The sequence below is a fragment of the Canis aureus genome, chromosome 11 (assembly GCF_053574225.1).
Source record: "Canis aureus isolate CA01 chromosome 11, VMU_Caureus_v.1.0, whole genome shotgun sequence".
NCBI lineage: Eukaryota > Metazoa > Chordata > Mammalia > Carnivora > Canidae > Canis > Canis aureus.
Window position 1 is genome coordinate 64,381,020 of NC_135621.1, and position 19,370 is coordinate 64,400,389.

Below are 19,370 nucleotides of genomic sequence, written 5' to 3' on the forward strand. Positions count from 1 at the left end.
CATTTTACCATCCTACAATGTAGACCAACATCTGAGATACCCCCATCCACACAGAACTTCCAATCCATCTTTCAGTGCCCATCTCATAACCGTGAAAGGATAACCAATGAGACTTGCAAGGAAAGTTGCATCACCAAGGGTAGATCAAAACAAATGATAAAAAAAAATTTTTTTGAGAAAGTAGATAAAAAGCAAAAAAAGAAAAAAGGTTTTAATTTACATCCTCAGAGACAAAAGATACTGGACCACTGTGAACAAGAACAAAATACCATTAAAATACATTCAAAGTACAAAATAGAGCTCTTCAATGTGTACAAATATATACTGCTTAGCTTTTGGATATGTGTCAGTCACAAATTAAAAACCAATTACAATTATAGCAATTTGACAGAAGAATATACAACTCCTCTTGATCTCAGGATCTTGAGTTTGAGCCCTACATGGGGTATAGAGATTTCTTAAATAAAACTTCAAAAAACTTTTTTAAAGTATACCAATTTGTAGAATTCAACAGAAGGTCCACAAGTAAAATTGTAAAAATCTCTTAGGAAAATAAATTTTAAAAAGATAAGGGGGAGAAAAAAGTGTATCATCATCAATCAAGGACATATATTACCTCACTAATAATACTCCCCCAGATGACAGAAAATATGAGGGTGAGGAAATAAATAACAAAAAATTTCATAACTGAAAAGCCCACCAAAAGACCTATCATGAAATTACTGAAGCAGGGTGGGGGGGGGGGAGTAATAGATAAACATTTTAAAAGCTTTCACAGAGAATCGAAAGAGTGACAAGGAAAAGCTCAGGAACAAAAACAGCTAATACTTCTCCAAAGCAAGGGGGGGGGGGGGATGGGGGTGTGGGGAGAGACTGGCTAACTCAATCTGTAGGGCATGCAAATCCTGATCTCAGGGTCCTAAGTTCAAGCCCCAAAGTGGGCATAGAGCTTACTTTAAAAAAATAAATAAAGGGGGATCTGTGTGATACGAATGATAAAGCATCCAATTCTTGGTTTCAGCTCAGGACATGATTTCAGAGTCCTAAGGTCGAGCCCCACAACAGCTCTGTACTCAGAATGAAGTCTGCTTGAGATTCTCTCTCGCTCTCCCTCTGACATTCCTGCTCACGTGCGCGCTCTCTCAAATAAAAAATAAATTTTAAGTAAATAAATAATAAATAAAAATTTAAAGCTCTCAGCACACTATCAGAAGTTAGAACACAATGGAGCAGTACTTTTAAATTTCTGAAAGAAAAATACTTTCCATCTAGAATTCTGTATCCAAAAGACTTCAGTAAGATTAAGAGTAGAATAGATACTTTAAGGTCTGAAGTGTCTAAAATAATTTGTTCCCCATGCACCCCTTCTCAGAAAAGATGCCATTCTGACAAAACAAAGAAGAAAACCAATAAAAATGTCAACACAGCATCCAGGAAACTGGAGATCCAAAACAAAAGAAAATCAAAAGAAGTTTCAAAGATGATCTGAAGATATCAATACATGGAATAGGAAGATAAAGACCAAAGGAGAGTCAGGACAGGGGAAAGGGAAGGAAATAACAGATCATATGATGCTGCATAAAAATATTAAAAGTAGTACTAAGAAAGATTGAAGAGTTGGAAAGAATTAGTGATTCATAACTAGAAAATTATAAAAAACAAGCCAGTAGACTCTAGGAAACAAACCAACAAAAAACCCACACAAAAGATAAACAAGAATTTATTTCTTGTAAAATATAAAATGAACCAAAGAACCTTTTCTGGCTCACCACTGAGCAGAGTTGTTATTTTTAGAATTATCCTGAGAGAATGGGGAAGGATGAAAGAATGTAATCTTTATATATCAGAAACCAAAGTTCATAGAGTTTACTTAAAATTGATGAAAGAACAGCAGTATCATAATACCATTTCAGAATACAGAGGTTAATACCAAAGCCAACATCTGAAAGAGTTGAAAGCAGAAGGGGAGCGGAGGAGATAGGGGACAATGAACTTTATTACAGGCCTTTTTCTGTGTTTACTTTTTAAACTGCACACAAGGGTCATAATCTCAGGGTCCTAGGATCAGGCCCCACTTTGGAATCCTTGCTCAGCAGGGAGTCTGTTTCCTTCCTCTGCCCCTCCCCCCTCACTTTGTGCTCTCTTAAATAGAATCCTTAAAAACATAATAAACTATGTATACATTTATACACTAATCTGAGACACACCCCTCCACTACCTAAATTTATCCTATTTTCTCCTTAGTCCTACCGCTATTATTACTAGCATGCTAAGACTTTCTTACCCAATTAGTTATATGCTGCTTGAGCAGAGTATGCTTACATTTAAAGAATATGCTTAGTAGGCTTAGAGAGAACACACCTTATCATAATGAAGGCCTTATATGAAAAACCCACAGTAACATCTTAGCAATGGTGACAAACTTAGGTTTCCCCCAAGATCAGGAACAAGATAAGGATATCTACTCTCACCACTTTCATTTAACATGAGAATTTCTAGCCATAGCAGACAGAAAAAGGAGGGGAAAAGTATCCAAATTGGTAAAGAGGAAATAAAATTTTCACTATTTGCAAATGACATACTATATATACAGTATCTTAGAGACTCCACCAAAAAGCTAGAACTGAAGAATTCAGTAAAATCCCAACATACAAAATCAGTGTACAGAAATCCACTGTACTTCTATACATTAATAATGAAGAGCAGAAAAACCACTCCATTTATAATGGCACCAAAAATATAATACACAGGAAAACACTTGATCAAGGAAGTAAAAGACCTGTACTCTGAGAACTACAGAACACTTATGAAATTCAAGATAACACAAAGAAATGTAAAGACATTCCATGCTTATGGGTTCAAAGAACAAATGTTAAAATGTCCATACTACCCAAAGCAATCTACAGATTTAATGCAACCCCTATCCAAATACCAACAGCATTTTTCACAGAATTAGAATAAACAATCCTAAAATTTGTATGGAACCCCAGAAGAACTCAAAAAAGAAAAATCTAAAAAACAACCTATCTGGAGGTATCACAATTCTAGACTTCAAGTTGTATTACAAAGCAGTAGTTAGTAATCAAAACAGTAAAGTACTAGCACAAAAACATAAATCACATAAATCAATGGAACAGAAGAGAAAGCCCAATAATAAACCCACAATTATATGGTCAATTAATCTTCCATGGAGAAGAAATGGAGATACAATGGGAAAAAGCATCTTCAACAAATGGTGTTGGGAAAACTGGACAGCTCCATGCAAAAAGAATGAAACTGGACCACTTTCTTACACCATATATAAAATATACACTCAAAGTATTAATAAGGACCTATATGTTGAGACCTGAAACCATAAAAATCCTAGAAGAGAGCACAGGCAATAATTTCTCTGACATGAGCCATAGCAAGGTTTCTCCAGATACATCTCCCAAGGCAAAGGAAACCAAAGCAAAAATAAACTATTGGAACTACAACAAAATACAAACTCTCTGCACAGCAAACAACCAACAAAACTAAAAAAGGCAACCTACCAAATGGGAGAAGATGCTTGCAAATGATATATCTGATAAAGGGTTAGTATCCAAAATATATAAAGAACTTACACAATTCAACACACATACACACACAAAATAATCTAATTAAGAATGGGCAGAAGGGCAGCCTGTGTAGCTCAGTGGTTTAGTGCCACCTTTGGCTCAGGGTGTGATTCTGGGGACCAAGGATCGAGTCCCACATCGGGCTCCCTGCATGGTGCCTGCTTCTTCCTCTGCCTGTGTCTCTGCCTCTCTCTCTGTGTCTCTCATGAATAAATAATTTTTTTAAAAAAGGGCAGAAAATATGGACATTTATTTCTCCAAAGAAAACATACAGATGGCCAACAGACACATGAAAAGATACTCATCATCAGGGAAATGCAAATCAAAACCACAATGAGATATCACTTCATACCTGTCAGAATGGCCAAAATCAAAAACACAAGAAACAGGAATTGTTGGCAAGGATGTGGAGAAAAAGACCCTCTTGCACTGTTGGTGGGAATAGAAATTGGTACAGCCACTGTGGAAAACAGTTCAGAGGTTCTTGAACAATTATAAATAGAACTACCCTCTAATACATTAACCATATTACTGGGTATTTACCCTGAGAATAAAAAACACTAATTTGAAAGGATATATGCACCCTCCATATTGATTGCAGAATTATTTACAACAGCCAGGCTATGAAAGAAGCCCAAGTGTCCACTGATAGATGGATGGATAAAGAGGATGTACCATAGATATACACACAGCAGATCATTACTCATATTTTTTAAAAAAAGAAGAAAAAAAAGAGGGACGCCTGGGTGGTTCAGTGGTTGAGCGTCTACCTTTGGCTCAGGGCGTGATCCCAGGATCCTGGGATGGAGCCCCACATCAGACTCCCTGTGAGAAGCCTGCTTCTCCTCCCTGTGTCTCTGCCTCTCTCTCTAATGAATAAATAAAATCCTTAAAAAAAAAATCATGGAACTAGAGGGTACCATGCTAATGAAAATATGTCAGTCAGAGAAAGACAATTACCCATATGATTTCACTCACATGTGGAATTTGAAAAGCAAAACAGATGAACATAAGGGAAGGGAAGGAAAAATAAAACAAGAAGAAAATGGAGGCAAACCATAAGAGATGTTGAGCTCTGAGGATTGCTGAAGAGGAGGAAAGGTGAAGGAAAGGGTAACTCGGTGATGGGCATCAAAGACAACACTTAATATAATGAGCACTAGGTGTTATATGCAACCAATGAATCACTAAATTCCACCCTGGTAACTAATAAAACAATATATATTAACTAAATTCAATTTAAGAATGAAAACAAATGAAATCTTGCCATTTGCGATGACACAGATAGATCCAGAGAGATAATGCTAAGCGAAGTCAGTCAACAAGAAAAGACTAATACCATATGATCTCACTCATATGTGGAATTTAAGAAACAAAGGAATAAAAAGGAAACCATAACACAGATTCTTAACTATAAAGAACTGATGGTTACCATAGGGGATGTGGCTGGAGAGATGGGGTGAAATAGGTGTAGGGGATTAAGAGCATCCTCATCTTGATGAGCACCAAGTAACATACAGAAATGTTGGATCACTATATTGTACACCTAAAACTAATTTAACACTGTATATTAACCATACTGGAATAAAAATTGAAAACAATTTTAAAAAGAACATAATACGATAAAATTTCCTAATGCCTAGCATAAAATACATAGTTCCAATTAACAAATTTTAATACAATTTTCATGAGAAATCTACATGTCAAAACTAAACTGTTTTTTAACTTGGATTCTATAATTCCATCTAACAACATCCAATATTCCAATGGATCTGTCTCTGGCCTGTTACTGTGTTACACATGAAAGGACTGGTAATCCACAGTATCCAACCTTAGCAAAAGTTGTTTATGAACTAATTTGTGAAAAGCACTACTTTAAATAGTGGTCAACATCAATATCTCACTGAATTTATCAATATCCCCAAATTTCTTAATGCCAAAATAAAAGGCAGAGCCTTAGAGAGTGTAGAACATAATATATTTGAAAGCAACAGCTTCTAAAACTGTTCATAAAAATAAAGTTTACTGAGACACCTGGCTTTAGTCAATACTGTACACTAGTCTTTTGATCTCAGGATCAGGTGTTCAAGCCCCGTGCTGGATGTAGAGTTTACTTAAAAATTTTAAAGTTTATTGAAACAATGACCAAAAAAAAAAGCAATAGCCTCAAACATTTAAGATCCATGAATGACAGGTATGAAATATACAATTTTTAAAACTGAAAATACAAAAAGCTGACAGAACCTCACCCTTGCTGGCACCTAGAATTATTTCAGAAGATGAATCATGAAATAAAAAGTAGATTGGAAGAAGACAACGAAGAACCTTTTAAATGTCTACTAAGGAATTTGGAATTTACAAGACAGAAACCTAAGCCTATTTTTGTGATGTTTTAAACAAGTCCAAAAAAGGGCAACATAATTCAATGCTTTATCATCCATATTACTTTCACACCTTTATATGCTTTTATTAACTTGTATTCTTTAATTTATTCTCTTAATCTTCTCTCTCCATTTTGAATTAGTTTTCCTCCCATTCTAATTGCACTATTAATAAAATAATGATAACCTTTTAAACAAACATGTAACTTATCTTACAAATAAAATAAGGAATGGCAGCTATACAACTGCTATAGAGCAATTAAAAATGGTATATGATGACATGGAGAGATTAGGTTGAACGTTGAGTATGTATGAAAAGTCCAATTTTATAAAACAGACATGTAGTAAAATCACATTTTTGTAAAATTTTAAACCATATGATTCACAAGCTTAAGCCAAGGGTATACAAGAAAAAATTACCAGTTGTTACTCTGGGTAGTGGCATGTTTTTGTTTTTTTTTTTTAATTTTTATTTATTTATGATAGTCACACAGAGAGAGAGAGAGAGAGAGAAGCAGAAACATAGGCAGAGGGAGAAGCAGGCTCCATGCACCGGGAGCCCAACGTGGGATTCGATCCCAGGTCTCCAGGATGGCGCCCTGGGCCAAAGGCAGGCGCTAAACCTCTGCGCCACCCAGGGATCCCATTTTTTTTTTTTTTTTAAACACAGTTTGATTCTCTATTTTCTCAAAGATTTTTACAATGAGTACATAGTTAAATAGTAAGAAAATAATCTAAAATATTAGTAAGTTGTAATGCTTATCAATATTAAATTCTTACCAATATACTATTTTTTAAGTGAACATGCTCCTTCTATCTAATCATTATTCTAATCAATACATTCGAATAATGATTCTTAACCACTGATAATCTAATGAAAACTATTAACACTTTTCTCCTAGAAAACCTATCAGGAACATTTTGTATGAAATGTCATTGGTTCATTAGTATGTTATGGTACATTTATGGACCTCCATGGTCATGGGCCCCTAAATTAATAATTGCCTTTGAAGATTAACTTATTAGTTGCTGTTTATCACCTACAAGAACCACCATGTTAATCTAGGCAACAGTATTTTCCAATGCCCAAGAAAGAAACAGAGGGAGGTAGTAGAAAGGAGGGGGAGGGGAGAGTAGCCAAAAAATTTTTTATCACTGAACACTGGGATCCACCTGAATATTTTATCATCATTTATCTCTTCTTCAGCATGAACAATGAAAAGTCTAACATTCGGGGATCCCTGGGTGGCTCAGCAGTTTGCGCCTGCCTTCAGCCCAGGGCCTGATCCTGGAGACCCGGGATCAAGTCCCACATTGGGCTCCCTGCATGGAGCCTGCTTCTCCCTCTGCCTGTGTCTCTGCCTCTCTCTCTCTTTGTGTCTCTCATGAATAAATAAATAAAATCTTTAAAAAAAAAAAGAAAAGTGTAACATTCCACTCTTGGATACTTTTTTACTACCAGCTAAATACTACTATTTATTGACATGTGAATAAAATGATAAAGGTTACAATGTTTTTAGTTCAGCTTTTCACACTTTAGCTTACATAACCTTCAACATGTATACCATCTTCTAAAATAAATTTTAACAATTTTAATTAAGATAGGTATTTATTACTTTTGTCAGGTACTGTACTAAGCACTTGGTCTCTTCACAATCTAAGTAGTGACATCATTATTCTGATTTCACAAATGAAGAAACTTACAAGCCAACTAATTTGTCATAATCATCTAATACACAAGTGATGAAGTAGGACTTGAAGCCACATCAATCTGGCTCCACAGCCACACTCGTAACCACTATACTCAAGTGCAATAGTAGATGAAAGTAAGAGGATGTCTGTAGTTTGGGGGCAAACATTCTTACACATTCTGATGAAACCTACAAATTATGCCTAAAATTGTACATATCAATATTTCCTTTGTAATTTAATTCCCATCCACACACTCCAAGTTATAAATCGCTGATACAAGAATTAAAAGTATTTATCAATGATAAAAATCAACTAAGAATGGGAAAACGTAACTTCCACCTAACGAGTGGTGAAACGCTAAAAAAATTCTATCATTTCTCTGGATTTCATTTTATTTAGTGGCATAACATGCTGCTACCCAGTTGCAGTTACAGTAAATAAATACAAAGTTATGACTGAAATGCAACATTTCTCAGCAAATCCTTTGGACTACTGATACTAACTTTAAATCATTAACATTAGTGTTATGGAATATCCAATCGTCTACTCTATCCATAACAAGAGGAACAGCAACCATTCCTAAACTTAGCTAAAAATAATTCAGTTGCTCAAGACTCAGAAAAGAGATGCCAATAATGATGTATGTAAAAAAGCTACAATCTTTCGTAGAATATGTGCAAAAACTTTATTGACAAAGAAGGAAAAATCATAAGAAAAAGGGATATTACTGTAGAACAAATGAGATTTGAAGATAAATTCTATGATCAGCTAGACTGTGAGCCTCAGGACATTTACATTAGTTGCATTCAACATGTTCACTAATTGCACACAAAGCTTCAAACATTCTTTACCCATAAAAATTTTATAAGGACTAATAAATAGGACAGGCACATAAGTAAAAACAATCTTTAGCCAAGACCAGCTAAAATCATGTTAAGGGAACAGGAATTTGCAAACTCTTGTTACAAATCTTGATTATAGGGATGCCTGGGTGGCTCAGTGGTTGAGCACCTGCCTTTGGCCCAGGGCATGATCCTGGAGTCCGGGGATCAAGTCCCACGTTGGGATCCCTGAATGGAGGCTGCTTCCTTCTTTGCCTATGGCTCTGCCTCTCTGTGTGTGTCTCTCTCACGAATAAATAAAATCTTTAAAAACAAAAAATTCTTGATTATACTAATTACTGTGTTCAATGAACTTTTATTCTTTATATTCTCAATATATATGTATTTCTTAAAAGCTGGTCTAATACACCTATTATGCAAATAGAATAAGTAACAAGTGGCTTTCAGAAGAGTCAAAGTGTCCATTCCCACAGCACTGATTTTTTTTTAATGGACTAAGTTTGTTAAAGGTCTCTAGCTATGCCATTAAAAATTCTTTAATCTCTCAAAATAATTACTTTTATTTTATTTTTTTTAATATTTTTATTTATTTATTCATGAGAGACAAACATAGGCAGAGACACAGGCAGAGGGAGAAGCAGGCTCCATGCAGGGAGCCCAACATGGGACTCAATCCTGGGACTCCAGGATCACACCCTGGGCCAAAGGTGGCGCTAAACCGCTGAGCCACCCGGGTGCCCAAAATAATTATTTTTAGAATTAAAGCTCTTTCTAAATAATGCAAGAGTTAAAATTTTTTTCTGTTTTAAAAACAATACCATGGGGGGTGGGGCACTGGGTGGTCAGTTAAGTGTCTGCCTTCTGCTCAGGTCATGACTCCAGGGTCCTCGGATGGAGCCCCACATTGGGCTCCCTGCTCGGGGGGAGCCTGTTCTCCCTCTCCCCTTACTCCCCTCCCCAAACTCTGCTCCTAGTGCGCATGTCTCTCTCTCTCTTTCTCTCTCTCTAAGTAAAAACAAAACTATGAATGGCCTCATGATAAAGAAGGGAAGAAGGGAAGTTATTAAATTGTCATTTAATAACCACATATAGACAACCCAACATTCTAAAAGGGAAATTTCATGACAATGCCAACTTAAAGTACAACTCACAAAGTTAGTCTTTAAAGTACTTAAAGATGCATACCTCTGTGTCCAGGAATTGATATAAGCAAATATTTTGAGAGTATGTTCCTTTCTGAGCTGCAGTCCATCACCACCTTCTATATCTGATACTGAAATAAAGTAGAAAAAACACGTTTTAATATCAGGAACAATTAACACTAAACCAGTATTAAAGCCAACACTTAAAAAAAAGGCCTAGACTAAATGCAAATTTTTCAGATATTTTTTTTATAGATGTATTGGGGGAGCAAGAGAGAAAATACTTTGCCAGTTATTCTATCTAGTGTTGTCTACTTCAAATCTTCCTTCTGTTATATGCTTTGTGATGCTGGGGCTCTGGAAGTCCCATATTTGGGGAAAATGGAAGCTCCATTTTTCATTTCCAGCTGGCTTTCTGTTAAGATCTTCCTCCTTGCTTATATGGCACTAGAAGACCAGAAGGCAGGAGGAGACCAAAGACATGTTCACTTTCTATATATGAAAGCATTACTCAGCAGCAGCACAGTTTCCAAGTGGCAGCTTCCAATAAGCAATCTCATGGTACTCCTCTTAGAGGTACCACTGATAGCCAGACAGCATCCTCTCTTTTAAGTCCTACCCCTTCACAGGGCCCACCTCCAAAGTGATTCTAAGTTATTCTTAGATTTTGACAACCAGCTTTCCTTTGTTTCTCCATTCTTTTTGGGAAGACTGGTTGCTTCCTCAGTTATCACAGTTGTCCTCATCATCATCTCTGGGAGTCATGCAGGTTCCATTTGTTCTTTACCTCCAACATTTGTGTAAGTACTTGTCTTTAATAAATTCCCTTTCAATTCCCTGACTGGCGTTTGACTCATGTACTGGCATTTCATATACAATGTGTACTACAATGAAAGGAATCTACAGTAAATTGAGAAAGGAAAAAAGTTTTCAGAAACTACGGTTTGTCCAAATAAATCTTCTAATGTAAAACGTTTAAGTGTAGAAGATCTGGTCAGCAAATTTTTTCTTTAATAGGCCAGAAAGAAAATACTTTAGGCTTTGAAGGCCAAACAATCTCTTGCACAACTAGGTAACTGTGCCATAGTATCTTGAAAAGAGCCACACATAATGTGTAAACAAACAAGCATGGCCATGTTACAAAACAAACATCTGAAAGATCAGGTACACTGGACCAAGGTTTGCCAAGTCCATTCTAATTTTTTTCAGACTTTTTTTTTTTTTTTCAGATTTTATTTTAGGGGCACCTGGGTAGCTCAGTCAGTTAAGCTGCCGCCTTCAGCTCAGGTCACGAACCCAAAGTCCTGGGATGGAGCCCCACCTCAGGTTCCCCATTCAGCAGGAAATCTACCTCTCCCTCTCATGCTTGCTCTCTTTCAAGTAAAATTTTCAAAAAAAAATTTTTTTTTATTTTAGAGAAAGCACATGCAAACATGTGACCAAGAAGCAGAGAGAAAGGGATGGACAAGCATATTCCATGCTGAGCATTGAGCCTAACACTGAGCTGCATCTCATGACCCTGACATCATGACCCAAGCTGAAATAAAGAGTCAGACACTCAACCAACTGAGCCACCCAGGCGCCTTGCTAATTCCATTCTAGACAAAGTTCAACAAGATAACATAACCTTTAAGTCTCTGCAATACCTAGGAGTCATATATGTGTTCATTTAAGATTTTTTTTTAGCTCTGTATACACCAAGTAGTAGATACCCAATTGGTGAAAAGGTAACAGTACCCACCTCATGGAACTTAGTCTAGTGATGAAGAGTAAAGACAAAAAAGAGGTAAAGAAGTAAAAATACTCATACATATAGTGATAAATGCCAAGAAGAAATCACGTAGGGTATTGTGTATCAAATAAGCATAACCCATCTTAGAATGGAGAAGTCAGGAAGAGATTCTCGGAGATGATTTTTTTTTTTAATTTATTTATGATAGACACAGAGAGAGAGAGAGGCAGAGACACAGGCAGAGGGAGAAGCAGCCTCCATGCCGGGAGCCCGACGCGAAACCGCTGAGCCACCCAGGGATCCCCTCGGAGATGATTTTTAAGCAAAGGCTAGACGGTTAAGAGTTCAGACGTTAAAAACAGAAAGAGATAAATGACAGCATCTCAAGTAAAGAAGTTAACGTTTAAGATCCCTGGGTAGCTTAGCGGTTTAGTACCTGCCTTCAGCCCAGGGTGTGATCCTGGAGTCCCAGAATCGAGTCCCACATCAGGCTCCCTGCATGGAGCCTGCTTCTCCTCTACCTATGTCTCTGCCCCTCCCCCTGTGTCTCTCATGAATAAATAAATAAAATCTTTAAAAAAAAAAAAGTTCACGTTTAAAGAAAATCCCCAAGATGATGTGAAAGAATAACCAAGTTAGACAACTGTGCACAGATCTCAATAACACTAGTTCAAACAGGATCAAGGGAGTAAAAGTACATTAGGTAAGATGGGTCAGAGGTGAGGGAATTAAATATACTTTACATGTGACTTAGTCTAAAAGATTTTAAAAACACTTCAAGCTTACAGGGCAAACACATATGCATACATATTTGGCAACTACTAAGTATAGTAATGAAAGAAACTGTACAGGAAAAGTAACTACAGTATACTACATGGATCAGCAGTAAGTATTTTACAGGACATTAGTAACAAATACACAATACTAATTCAAAAATAATTGGAAAGGGGAGACAAAGGAAAACTACTATTCTCTTCTTCCGTAATTAGATGAAAACAGACCAACAAATTTTCCATAGAAGAAAGTCAGTGGAAAATGTCTATAAACAGGGGAGGCGTGGTGGCTCAGTTGGTTAAGCAGCTGCCTTCAGCTCAGGTCATAACCCAGGGTCCTAGGATCAAGCCCCACATAGGGCCTCCTGATCAACAGGGAGCCTGCTTCTTCCTCTTCTTCTGCCCCTCCCGCCCCCCCCACTATGTTCTCATTCACTCTGCTCTCAAAAAAAAAGAAAAAAATTAAATGTTTGAAAAAATATTAATAAAAGAAAATATCTATAAAAAATAACATTTTTATTATTTAAACACATAAAAGTAAAAGCTAGGGGGAGGGCAGCCCAGGTGGCTGGCTCAGTGGTTTAGCACCACCTTCGGCCCGGGGCGTGATCTTAGAGACCCTGGATGGAGTCCCACTCTCCTTCCATAGAGCCTGCTCCTCCCTCTGCCTGTGTGTGTCTCTGCCTCTCTCTCGCTGCGTGTGTGTCATAAATAAAATCTTAAAAAAAAAAAAAAAAAAGGCTGGGTGGGGGGAGTAAAAAAGAAAGTACCTCTAGGAGAAAGAAAGTGGGACTGCTACAAGAGACTGCTGTTTTTTGTTACAAGCCTGGCAACACTATTTGACATTTTACATAAGTATGTATTATTTAATAAAAATTAATACAGGGGCACCTGCCTGGCTCATTCAATAGAGCATGTGACTCTTGATCTTGGGTTTTGAGTTAGAGCCCTCCACTGGAGGTAGAAATTATTTAAAACTAAAAGATCTTGAGATGCCTGGGTGGCTCAGCGGTTGAGTGCCTGCCTTTGGCCCAGGGCATAATCCTGGAGACCTGGAATTGAGTCCCACACCGGGTCCCTGAGAGGAGCCTGCTTCTCCCTCTGCCTGTGTCTCTGCCTCTCTCTCTCTCATAAATAAATAAAATCTTTTAAAAAAAGAAAAAAGAGGGGATCCCTGGGTGGCTTAGCAGTTTAGCGCCTGCCTTTGACCCAGGGCGTGATCCTGGAGTCCTGGGATCGAGTTCTGCATCAGGCTCCCTGCATAGAGCCTGCTTCTCCCTCTGCCTGTGTCTCTGCCTCTCGTGAATAAATAAATAAAATCTTAAAAAAAAAAAGAAAAGAAAGAAAGAAAGAAACAAAACAGAGGAGCATAGGGGAAGGGACAAAAAAAAAATAAGAGGAAATCAGAGAGGGAGACAAACCATAGAAGACTCTTAACTCTAACATACAAACTGAGGGTTGCTGGAAGGGAAGTGTGTCAGGGGGCTGGGATAACATGGTGATGGGCATTAAGAAGGGTCTTGAAGTAATGAGCACTGGGTATTATATACAACTGATACTAAAAGCTACCTCTGAAACTAATAATACACTCTATGTTAATTAACTGAATTTAGGGGATCCCTGGGTGGCTCAGTGGTTTAGCGCCTGCCTTTGGCCCAGGGCACGATCCTGGAGTCCCGGGATCGAGTCCCGCATAGGGCTCCTGGCATGGAGCCTGCTTTTCCCTCTGCCTGTGTCTCTGCCATTTCTCTCTCTATCATGAATAAATAAATAAATAAACAAAAAAAATTAACTGAATTTAGATAATAAATAAATAAATAAAAAACCTTGGGGTGCCTGGGTGGCTCAGTTAAGCATCCAAACCTTGCTTTCAGATCAGGTCACAATTTCAATGTCAGATGATTAAGCCCTGCTTTGGGGTCCACACTCTGAATGTAGCCTGCTTAGGATTCTCTCTCTCCCCCTTCCCCTTTGCTCCTCCTCTCACTCATGTTCTCACTCTCTCTCAAACAAGTAAGTAAGTAAATAAATAAAATCTTTTAAAAAGAAGCAGCAACAGCAGCAGCTGATGAGTTAGGGCTCCTGGCTGGCTCAGTCAGTGAAGCATGTAACTCAATTTAAGGGTCATGAATTTGAGTCCAACATCAGGCAGAAAGATTATTTAAAAAGAAAAAAAGATGCTACTAAATTTAAGGCTTGACTCACTAAATAATACAAGATGCAGTCAGAAAATTCTATAAAACACAAATCATAAATACTTTACAATGTGGGATCCCTGGGTGGCGCAGCGGTTTAGCGCCTGCCTTTGGTCCAGGGCGCGATCCTAGAGACCTGGGATCGAATCCCACGTCGGGCTCCCAGTGCATGGAGCCTGCTTCTCCCTCTGCCTATGTCTCTGCCTCTCTCTCTCTCTGTGTGACTATCATAAATAAATAAAAATTTAAAAAAAAAAATAATAAAGTCTCTACTGATTTCTTTAAAAAAAAAAAATACAATGTGTCGCCTTAAAGGTAGATCTGGAATTAAAAACACATTTTTTTTTATTTTTTTTTAAGATTTTATTTATTTATTCATGAGAGACACAGAGAGAGGCAGAGACACAGGCAGAGGGAGAAGCAGGCTCCATGCAGGGAGCCCAATGTGGGACTTGATCCCGGGACTCCAGGATCATGCCCTGGGCCAAAGGCAGGCACCAAACCGCTGAGCCACCCAGGCGCCCTAAAAACACATTTAAAAGGCTATTCAGGGTGCCTGGCAGGCTCATTCAGTAGAACATGTGACTCAATCTCAGGGTTGTAGGTTCAAACCCTATGATGGGTATAGAGATTATGTAAAAATAAAATCTTTAAAATAAATAAATAAGTAAAAGGCTACTCAAAGGGCCAAGTAAATACATATAAGCAATTAAGAAGATCCTATGCATTTATGAACTTGGATGAACTATTGTCAAACAACATTTAACTATTAATATCTTAAAGGTATATTTTTGTATATATTTGAAATTTGTCAGAGCAAATTTTAGTAAAGCATCAGAGGAAAAAAAAGATGTTACGTAGAGCAGTAATAATTAAGAGTAAAAGGCAGGCTTCTGATAATAAGATCAGTATAAAAACTTCAAGATGTTAAAATGATGGCCAATCTAAAATTTTATACCCAGGTAAACCTCCCTCAGGAGGAAGGGTGAAATAAAATTTTGGACAAATATGTATACTTACCATTGGCAGGCCATGCCTGAATATAAGAGTAAAAAATAAACAGAAATCAAAAGGTACCTCAAAAGAAAAGGTGGAAGGGGGAGTAACAGGAACAAAAAGGGGAAAAATGGTAATGAAGGAAATAAACACAGATAAATCTAAATATATAAAGCGAAAAAAATTTTTAAGTATGTATTAGTTTGAGAGCCTTAAAATTCAACTGAAATATGAGACAACATGGAAAATGGCAGAAATAAAGACTGGCATTCTTAAAGTGTCCTGAACTGATACATTAGAGTATTTAAAATATTTACACTAAGGACAAAAAAAAAACAAAAAAGCAAACTTCAAAAAAACTGCAAACTAGGAAGCCTTTGCAGGGTAATCTCTCTGAGCTCAAATGAAAGATTAGTGGAAAAGAAATGAAAAGAATGGGCCAAAAAAAGAAAATTGATGCACACATGATTCAAACATATCACTGAACTACTTCTCTCTTACCAGGTTGCAAAAAGTTTAAATAATACCTGGAGTTGGTAAACTCAGGAGGAAATGGGTATTTTCATACATCAGTGAAAAGACTTTGGCACTATTTACCAAATAGTAGAGAGGGGACAAGGGAGAGGATGGGGGAGAGGGCGGGGGCGGGGGACGACGGGGGTGGCGGGGGAGACAACGGGAGGAGAGAGAAGAAAAAAAGAGTGAAGAGAAAAGAGAAGAAAAAAGAGAAAAGGAAAAAGCTTTTTACCAACTGGTATGAAATAATCTCCCAAAAAGTGAATAAAGGCAAAAACATTTTTAATTACAAAATTTTATGATTCTAAAAAAAAAAAAAAACACAAATTTTTATGATTCTTAAATTTAAAAAAAAAAGACTAATTGATCATAAATCAAATGTTGAAATTTTAAAGAATTCATTGCTAAAAATAGCAATGGCTGCTGGCATTACAAAAATCACAACATGACATCATGTGCTCTCTGATGGAATACAACAACACATCCTCTGAAGCTGTCTTGCCAAGAAACCTAATCTGAATCTGATGAAGCCTCTAAATCTAATAAATTACAGAAATAGAATAGACTGAAAAACCCATTAAATAATTACACAAAGACACAATAAGCAACATTCAGACTCAAAAACCTCTATGTCTGAATGATCCACAGGATCAGCAGTTTCTTCAACAACTAGCAAAGGAAAAGAAGGAAGATGGGAACCTTGAGATTAAATCAGTCCCAGAGGGCAGCCCGGGTGGCTCAGTGGTTTAGCACCACCTTCAAGCCCAGGGTGTGACCCCGGAGACCTAGGATGGAATCCCACATCAGGCTCCCTGCAAGGAGCCTGCTTCTCCCTCTGCCTGAGTCTCTGCCTCTCTCTCTCTGTGTCTCACATGAATAAATAAATAAAATCTTTAAATCAATCAATCAATCAGTCCTAGGGCAGCCCAGGTGGTTCAGTGGTTTAGCACCACCTTCAGCCCACGGTACGATCCTGGAGATCCAGGATCGAGTCCCACGTCAGGCTCCCTGCATGGAGCCTGCTTCTCCTTCTGCCTGTGTCTCTGCCTCTCTTTCTCTCTGTCTCTCTCATGAATAAATAAAATCTTAAAAAATAAAAAGAAAATAAAATAAATCAGTCCTTAAAAAAAACAAATCAATCACCAAGACCACTAAGCTATTCTGCTGAGGAATGACTCCTAAAAATTCTTAAAAATGAAAACAGAATTACTTATTTTTTAAAAAATTAAAGAGATATCAGTAACTACAAACTGCAGAGCAGCTACAATCTAGTACAGGCAGGTCACTAAACAAAGCACAAAAGTACAATGAACAAAACAAATTATTCAAAGAGCCTTAAACTAGAAACAAATCAAGTGTCCAACAGTGAATCAATTTATATACACACATATATGAGAGTGAGCGCACAAATGCAGGCATGCGTATCCTCACAAGGAATTCCACTGAGCATTAAAAAGCAACAGACTACTGATACATTAATAAGACAATACCTTATAACCATATGCTAAGTGGGGAAAAAAAAAAAAAGATACGATTAGTACATAAAGTTTATTTCCACCTTAGTATAACCATACAAAAGACAAATCTAAGTATGGGTGGCATAAAGCATGTCAGCCAAGAGTGAAGTCATCAAAATAGGAATTTTCTACCATCTTCCTCCCAAAGAACAAAGATTTTAACAATCACCTGTAGACAACAGTTCCTTTACAAACATCCGGGAGTCCAATGGAAAAGTTCCAGCACACCACTAGAAACGCCCCCACCTAATCCAATATTGAACACATTGAAAGGGGTAAAAAAAAAAAAAACAGTTTGACTTTACCTGCCATACCCTTTCCCCCATGTCTCCACAGCATAGTGCCAGGAGAGATCTTCTTAATCTGTGATTTCTTCCCTGGGTGTAAGTGAGCACACAGCTTTCCCAGTTGTGTGGGACACTGTCAAAGAGACTCATTTCATTTTTATTCCACCCAGAATACTGAAGTACACTACATAACTGAGGGGGAAGGGAGTGGCTAGAAGAACGGTAGGAGTCTCAGAAGACATAAAATAGGATAAAGATCCTACTAACTGCAATGTGGACTTTATTGGGAAGCCCACCAACAAGCTGCCTTGTCTGAGGATGCTGCCAATTAGTAAACAATCAGCCCTCTCTATACATCTAACCCACACATGCTCTCACCTTGTGGCTAGCTCCCTGTGTTCACCCCAAGGGCAGACAGAGAGGGCACAAGCATTTATAGATAGCTAGTGAGCAAATGCATAAAGCTATCCTGACTCTTCAGAACTGGGAGAAAGCACACAAACTTGACAATTCAGCACTGTCCTACAGAAAGCAAATGAAGAGACTGTCACACTTGTCTTAGCTTTGCATGGTCAAGAGAAGGCATACTAACCTAAGAATACCCTACAAGAGAAAATAAGAAATGACAAACAGGCATACCCATAGCAAAGATCTTGAAAAAACTTCAGATCCCCAACAAGGCTAAGAGAAGGTATAGCTCTCCTGAAGCTAGTCAGTAAAAACTGGAGGGAACATCTTGTCAAATGCAAAATGGCAACTCAAAACTTAAAGCAACATGAACAAGGAAATATTAGACCACCAAATAAACAGTAATTTTTTGTAACCAACCCCAAAGAAATAGAGATCTGCAACCTGTCTGATAAAGAATTCAAAATAGTTGCTTTAAGGAAGCTCAGTGACCCACAACAAAACACAAAACGATAATTCAACAAAATCAGAAAAGCAATAATACACATAAAAAAGTGAAGTTTTTTTTTTTTAATTTTTATTTATTTATGATAGTCACCCAGAGAGAGAGAGAGAGGCAGAGACATAGGCAGAGGGAGAAGCAGGCTCCATGCACCGGGAGCCCAATGTGGGATTCGATCCCGGGTCTCCAGGATCGCGCCCTGGGCCAAAGGCAGGCGCTAAACTGCTGCGCCACCCAGGGATCCCAAAAGTGAAGTTTTTAAAGAGATAGAAACTATAAAAAAGAACCAAACAGAAGTTGTATAGCTGAAGAATACAGTGAATGAAATAAAAATGAAATAAAAAGCAACAACAGGGGATCCCTGGGTGGCGCAGCAGTTTAGCGCCTGCCTTTGGCCCAGGGCGCGATCCTGGAGACCCGGGATCGAATCCCACATTGGGCTCCCGGTGCATGGAGCCTGCTTCTCCCTCTGCCTATGTCTCTGCCTCTCTCTCTCTCTCTGGGTGACTATCATAAATAAATTTAAAAAAAAAAAAAAAAAAAAAAGCAACAACAGCAGACTTGACCAAGTGGAAGGAACAAATCTGTAAAGTAGAAAGCAGGTAATCTTGAAATTACACATTCCAAAGTAAAAAGGGTGAAGAAAGCCTATGAGAACTATAAGATACCATTAAGAGAAATAATCCATGTATTTTTGGAGGAGACCCAGAAGAAAGGGAAAGGGGAGCAGCAGTTTATTTAAAAAAGAAATAGCAGTGGAGAACTTCCCAAATCTGATTAGAGATTTG

At 37.7% G+C, this 19,370-nt stretch overlaps 1 protein-coding gene across 3 annotated transcripts in view; it reads right to left on the bottom strand.

The window, feature by feature from the left end:
- Positions 1 to 19,370, bottom strand: part of USP34 (ubiquitin specific peptidase 34) — a 245,570-nt gene that overhangs the window by 196,468 nt on the left and 29,732 nt on the right. For all 3 annotated transcript variants that reach the window (XM_077915546.1, XM_077915544.1, XM_077915547.1), the window contains exon 2: positions 9,700 to 9,787. In XM_077915546.1, the coding sequence (XP_077771672.1) occupies positions 9,700 to 9,787 (88 nt within the window). The remainder of the gene's footprint in view (positions 1 to 9,699; positions 9,788 to 19,370) is intronic.